The 7,162-nt window shown below is 46.7% G+C and overlaps 1 protein-coding gene across 4 annotated transcripts in view; it reads right to left on the reverse strand.

Moving 5' to 3' along the window:
* The window catches only part of CAMSAP2 (calmodulin regulated spectrin associated protein family member 2), a 110,501-nt gene extending 109,723 nt beyond the window's left edge, over positions 1 to 778 (reverse strand). For all 4 annotated transcript variants that reach the window (XM_045982645.1, XM_045982644.1, XM_045982643.1 and 1 more), the window contains exon 1: positions 631 to 778. In XM_045982645.1, the coding sequence (XP_045838601.1) occupies positions 631 to 769 (139 nt within the window). In that variant the 5' untranslated portion in view covers positions 770 to 778. The remainder of the gene's footprint in view (positions 1 to 630) is intronic.
* Between the last annotated feature and the right edge of the window lie 6,384 nt (positions 779 to 7,162).

Here is a 7,162-nt window from a genome sequence, read left to right on the forward strand (position 1 = left end):
TGGCAAAAGGAATATGTCTCACTGATAATAGGAAATGAAAATGGCACCCCACAATCAGCAAGCTAAATATTGGTTATTAAATAAATGGCTTAATAGAGCCAGGAATGTGTATGGAAGGATGATACAGGCTTTAAGAATGACAACCAAAATTAACACTGTACTTCGACACAGGCCACCTTACATTCTACGGAGTCTGAACAGCAGCCATCATTACAAATGTCAAAATCAATACAGTACTATGTGCCATCCACCGTCTTCCAATAATAAAGAAACCAACTCAAATTTCTTGGTGGTGTAATCACAATTATGACTGAGGGGGAAATGCATGAGGAATGAGGAAAATACCACAAAATAAAACCACCCTATGTAAAAACATGACAAAATAGCTCACTGAAAAAAGAAAACACGTTTGCTATCCAATGAAAGAAATATGGGTAAATCCCACCTAACCAAGGGCACTTGATTTAAGACCAAAGCTTCTTTATTTCTCTTTTCTTTCTTATCTTCCCAGTCCCCCATCATCTTCCTGAACCTGGGCGAGAAGACACGGAGGGGGATCCGATGATCGGAAACAAAAACCCGGCATGTGTACATCCTGAGGAGGAAGAGGGAAGAGAAGACACCACCTACCTGTTCCAAAGGCTTTGGCCACCAGCCAGGCCAGATTGCAGGCGATTTTGGCCCTGGAGAAATCATAGTGGTCAAAGGGCTTGATGGCTGGAACAATGAAAGTCTTTCTCATCTCCCGGGGGTCTGCAACATCCCCCATCTTTCACGGCGGCTCCTCGGGATGTCCGGGCTCTAACCTTCACATGGTGTGGCCTCGCCGCCGCGGGGGTCGGGAGGGGAGGAGGGAAGAGCTCAAACCATCGGGGCCGGGGCGAGGCCCGCCCGGGCGGCGACCGGGGAGGAGAAGCTCAGCTGTCCGCGCCGCGAGCCTGCCGCCTCCCGCGGGAGCCGCCGCCGCCGCTCTTCCCGGGCATAGGAATGTGACGGCGCAGCGTCCGTCCGTCCGTCCGTCCGCGCGCCCCGCCGAGCCACCCGCCCCGCGAGCGCGCGTGTGAGCGAGGCCGCCTCCCCTTTGTCTCCGTTTAGTCACACGGGCTTGGGGGGAGGGGGGAGGCTGGAAGGGCCCGGAATTTTAAGGGGGGGGAGGCTTTAACAATCACGTTGTGGAAAATGTCCCCGCCATCGCGGTGCCCGCACGCTCCCGCCTCCCTTCCCTCGGAGCGGGGAGACCCCCTCGGGCCCCGGCGAGTCAAGGTACGAGCCAGGCGCGCGGGACGGGGGCGCCCTCGGTCCCCCGGCGCAGCCTGGTCGGGGGCCGCCGGAGACCGAGCGCAGGAAAACGTCAAAATCACTGCGGCTCCCAGGCCGCCGGCGGCCCGGCCCCTCCTCCGCGCTCCCCTCCCGTCGCCGTCGCCTCCTTCTCCGGCCGCCGTCGCTGCCGCCGCCTCACGGACCTTCCTCCCAGCGGACGGCGAAGGCAGCGGCCAGCCAGAGGCCGTAAATCCCACGCTCTCCGTCCTGTCCTTATCAGTCCTGCCCTTGTATTTTTCCCCCCTTGCGCCGCCCGGCTCGGTCGCTCCCGGTCAGCCGCCGCCGCCGCTGCGGTTTTCCGGCTGCCGCACTGGAGGGAGTGAGCAGATGCGGGCACTGAGCATGCGCGCCGGCGCCGCTCGGGCCTGCGCCCCCGCCCGGCTTCCCTCCGGCCGCCGAGATCCCGGCCGCCGAGATCCCGGCCGCCCGCCCGGCCCTCTGAGCATGCCCAGCCTTGCTCCCCGCCCGCGCCGGGGCTTTGGTGCGGCTGTTTTTTAATCATCACTTAGGCGTGCTCGCCCGAGTGGACATCCTCCTCGTCCCTGGCGTTTGGCTGCTGCAGCTCACACTGCTGAAAGGGGAAAGGGGAGGGAGCGGAGGGAAGGGCCTAGCAATAGTTCACGTATTTCAGCGACACAGCGGTTAAGCAGAGAGAATGGATATTTATTAAAATTTGCTATGGGACACACACTTTGCTGCGAGGCTGGTGTGCATAAAGCCTACTTAAAACTCGAAGTATCTGTTATGGGTTAGGTGTTATCGCTGATTGACCACAAAATTAGATGAATTGAGTTGATTGAGTCACACCTAGAGCCTTAACCCGGACTGAGAACCTGCGAAGCTCCAAACCTGTATTAATTTCATTACATCAAGATACTTTTTTTTTTACTCAATGCTCTCCATATCTTCTCACTAAGTGAGGGAGCGCATCCACCAATGCCTCCCCGTTTCCTCCAATACATGAATACAGCATACATGAATACATACATACATGAATACAGCATACATGAATACAGCATACATGAATACAGCAAACTACCCCTCACCATGATCCCGAATCTACAGACCTATATGGCTTCATTTTATCAGAGCCGCTCTCCGTTTTCCCAGAAGGGAAAGATCTGTTTGTCCTTGCTCAGTATGGTACCTCTGTCCACCTGGCTTACTCCTACTTCATAGAAATCACTTCCTCCAAGAAGCCTTCCCAGGCAGCTCCTGACGAGCCCCAGTCAGTGCTGTCACATAGATTCCCCTACTGTTCTTATTTCTATCATAGCATTTGCCACACTGTATCATCAGGTAATTGTATTTTCTACTGGTGACATTGTTTATCTCCTGCACCTGTTTACTTCTCCGCCCCATAGTAGTTGCTCAATTAACTTTTAAGGGCTAAAAATGGATGTCATTGTAGTCAACACCTAAGGTGATGTATGTAACTCATTAATTCCTCACAATTTCTCACTTAAAACAGAACCTAATTTTAATTATTGAAAAATCATGTGTTATCTTCATTTTTCAGATGAGAAAACAAAAACTCAGCAAAATTTTTTAATTACCCTATATCACACCACTGATAAACTGGCAGATCCAAGATTTGAACCTAGGATGATCTTACTCCGAAGCCCATCTTTTAACTAGGAGGGCCTCCCTGATATTACCTGCCCTTAAGGTAGAAGCAAGACATATGAAGTGTCTTCACTTCACGAGGGGAAGGGTGTTGGACACTAGCTCTGTAGCAGGCAGGCCCCCCCCTTTTTTTTAAGATTTTATTTATTTATTTGACAGAGGGATCAAAAGTAGGCAGAGAGGCAGGCAGAGAAAGAAGGGGAAGCAGGCTTCCTGCTGGGCAGAGAGCCCAATGCTGGGCTTGATCCCAGGACCCTGAGATCATGACCTGAGCTGAAGGCAGAGGCTTTAACCCACTGAGACACCCAGGCACCCCAAGCAGGCCCTTTTGATCCTGTTTAATCCCTACAATTACTCCAACCTACTAGGGCAGTGCAGATACAAGCCTTGCTAACAACGTGGGCTAGGAAAAGAATGTGAGTGAGAAGAATACACAAGGTGGTTGATGTCATTTTTCAGCAATTTTTTTTTAAACATAAAGATTTTTTTTTTTTTTTTTTTTTTTTTGACAGATAGAGATCACAAGTAGGCAGAGAGGCAGGCAGAGAGAGAGAGAGAGGAGGAAGCAGGCTCCCAGCCAAACAGAGAGCCCAATGCGGGGCTCGATCCCAGGACCCTAGGATCATGACCTGAGCCGAAGGCAGAGGCTTTAACCCGCTGAGCCACCCAGGTGCCCCTAAACATAAAGATTTTATTTATTTATTTGACAGACAGAGATCACAAGTAAGCAGAGAGGCAGGCAGAGAGAGAGGGGAAAGCAGGATCCCTGCCGAGCAGAGAGCCCCATGTGGGGCTTGATCCCAGGACCCTGGGATCATGACCTGAGCCGAAGGCAGAGGCTTTAACCCACTGAGCCACCCAGGCGCCCCATTTTTCAGCAATTTAATGAATATTAAAAAAGTATTCCTCAGAGGTAAGGCCTTTGGCTAGGTCACATAGGGAATAATAAAATTAACATATGGATAATAGTTTACAAAGCACATTCACATGACTATCTAATTTTCATATACATTCTATGAAATAGACATTATTATCTTGCAAATCCAGATGCAGGACTGAGGGTCGTAGAGATTAAGTTGCATGGCCAAGATTTCATGGTTGATTACTATCCTGGGTCTGCCTACATAAACAAGGACCAGTCTTCTGGCTCCAGTCCTCAGGCACCTTTCCCTGTGCCTGTTCCCTCTCTAGATTATGGAGGCTGTCGTGTTCATAAATAAATATAATCCAGTGTAAAAGAGGTAAGTGCTGTAAGAGTTACAAAGTGCAGAAAGAACATCTAGGTGGAGGGATCAAGAAGGTGTTTTCAGGACTTCTGTTAAATCTAACATATTCAAATTCACCTTCAAATGAATTCTAGAGCAACTAGTTAAATAAAGAGAAACCCATAGCCTGGGCAGGTTGACAAGAGATCCTGAAACATTTCACCAGCCATTACAATAACCTGCAAGTGAGTACAAGATTCTCGAGGCCAGAAATCATGCCTAATTGACTCCATGTTCCATGTGTGACCTAGCAGAGTGCTTTGTTCACAATGGGTGCTAGGTAAATGCTTGTTGAATTTTATTGAAAACCATTTCACCCTGAATAAACATGATGTGGAAGAAAAGGAAACAAAGACAATTGCTCTGACTTGTCCTTTAATTCCATAGTGATGCATTTCGTAGCAATGGCATGACTATGACCCCAGTTGGGGAGGAGTGTATTTAGGAATGGGAAAAAAAAGTGCCTACACAAAGAGCAGCTTTTACTTTCAGGGATGCTGTGAAACTTAGGGTCATAGTAGGAGGCTATTATTAGCAGAGAAACACCCTGAGTACAAAGAAGGATTCATTTTCAGAGAGACAGATACTCTAATAGGGTGTTCTTTGTGACACCTTGAGAATGATCTCTTTTAAAAATGATTCTCTGTAAACTACCACTGTCAAAAAGAAATGCTCTCCACTACCCTCTTAAGATATCTGACTTCACTAAAAACAAAAACAAAACCCAGTGATTCTCTGGGCCAGCTTGTCCTACCATATGGCTATTTCTCTATTTTTTTTAATCTTCAGGCATAGACTCACTAACCATAATCCAACAGTTACACAATTCTTACATGCGTAATTCTCCTTCTCTCTATTTTCTTTCTCCTGGAAAACCTACAATGTAACCCAGACTTTCATCTTTGTGGGTGTCCTCCATTTCTCTGTCTTTGGATTGATTCATTAATGTATTCATTCATTAGCTAATATTGATTGAGCACCTGGGTGCTGAGGATGCAACATTGAACAGGACAGCCAAGGAAGCAAAATTTTAATGAGAAAGCTTAGGGATCCAAGGGCCTGGGCGACCCAGTTCTCCTTCATTGTTGTCTCTATCTCCATAGCCTAGAAGTCTCTTGTTACTTCACCTATAGAAATCTTCCGTGTGTCCCTTGAAACGGAGAAACAAAGAAGCCACTGAGCATTGAGCATTGCAGTTATTTTTTTTAATTGAACACATGTTTACATATACTATCATCCACTTTCAAAAGGTTACGTTAATAGTCCTGAACCCTTACTGAGCACTGTATGTATCAGACCCTGTTTTATGTGTATATACTCCTCACCGCAACTCCCCCCCCCCATATTTTCATTTGGCAAATGGAGAAACCGAGGCACAGAGAATTTAAGTAAATGGTGAAGACCTTGTGTTATTTTGAAACTCAAGGAACTAGAATAAGTAAACTTTGAATCAACCAGGTTAAGAATGACCAAAAGGTGGGCAGGGGGAAAAGGCTTAGCTGGTGACGATAAGATGTTCCGTTGGCTGAAGTTTCACAGCATCTGATAAAATAATATGGGATAGAAGAGTGTGTGCTGCATATCCAACATTCCATCAGTTCTAGACACTGTTGTGGCTTTCATAGCTAAGAGAATTTTATAAGGATTACCTCATCAATGTCCACAATAATTTCTGCAAGGCCTGTGTGGAAGGAGGTCAAATGCGTAGCTGGAACAACTAAAACCCAGGGAGGACACATGACTTTCCACAGTCATACTGTGAATCAGTCTAAACTGAAAAGTGAAACCTGGCTCTCATGTTCCCAGGTGCAGCATTATATTTTTCCCAGGTCCCCAAGACATTTTTTCTTTCTTTATTCCCTTCTCAATCCAAGGTCTTATTTGAAGTCAAACACTGGTTTGGGAGTAAAGACCCTGGGTTCCATGACTGTTTCGTCACATCATTTGAGGGAGCATATGTCATTGCTCTTTGCTTTCCACTGCCACTAAACAAAGGGGTGGAGCTGGACAACTTTCAAGATACTTCCAACGCCAACAGTCCTCAGTGGGAGGCTCACATCTATATACTTTATGAGATCATAACTAAAGGCTAAATCAGTCAGATGCCTAGTGTTCAGGATTTAAATCTTTTGAGTAGGAGTTACTTTTTTATTTCCAGAAAGCTTTATGATGGGATTATGTGGAAAGGCTGTGGAAGGTTACAGAGCAGGAAATGGAATCCTCCTATGAAAGCAGGCACCAAATCAAAACTGGGATGAGAGAAGGGGATAGATGTAGCTGTTTATTGGTAAATATAGGAGTCCTACCCCGTAAGTCAACCAGGTCTAGAGTTTTGGAGTGTCGGAGTGTCACATAGTCAACCAGGAAGATTTTGTCCTTTTTGTCAACTCTTCGTTGGCCAAAAAAAGCCTACATGTCCATCAGTAGAGGAAAAGACCAATCCAATAAGTTATGCTTCACATAGAGATCACATAGGCATTGAATGGAGAGATCTCTGAGACATCATGTGGCCAAGGGAAAAAGACGAAGCTGCAAAGCAGTATGTTTTAGTGTGGTGTTTAAAAATCATATATATTCATGGCATATCCCTGGATATTCCCGGAAGGATGCACAAGAAACTGGAGGCGTAGTCGAGAGACCTCATTTTCTACTTTTACGCTTTGGTAGCTCTTGATTCATAAGCATCTTTACTTATTCAAAATATAAATTAATGTATATAGTTTAATGAACTTCTTCACTCCTTTCCGCCAGTGAGATTTCTGCACCTACCACACTACTGAAACTCTTCTCATAACAGCCCTTAATGAGCTCCTTGTTTTGACTCTTCTGCTCTTATGTGTTTGGCCTCTGGGGCTTGTGGCACTTATGAGTGCCTCTTTGTTCTTGAAACTACCTTGAACCTCCTGGAAACACTTGGTCCTTCTCACTTTGCGAATCCCCTCTCTGCTGCC

The sequence above is a fragment of the Meles meles genome, chromosome 17 (genome assembly GCF_922984935.1).
Source record: "Meles meles chromosome 17, mMelMel3.1 paternal haplotype, whole genome shotgun sequence".
In the NCBI taxonomy this organism is placed as follows: Eukaryota; Metazoa; Chordata; class Mammalia; order Carnivora; family Mustelidae; genus Meles; species Meles meles.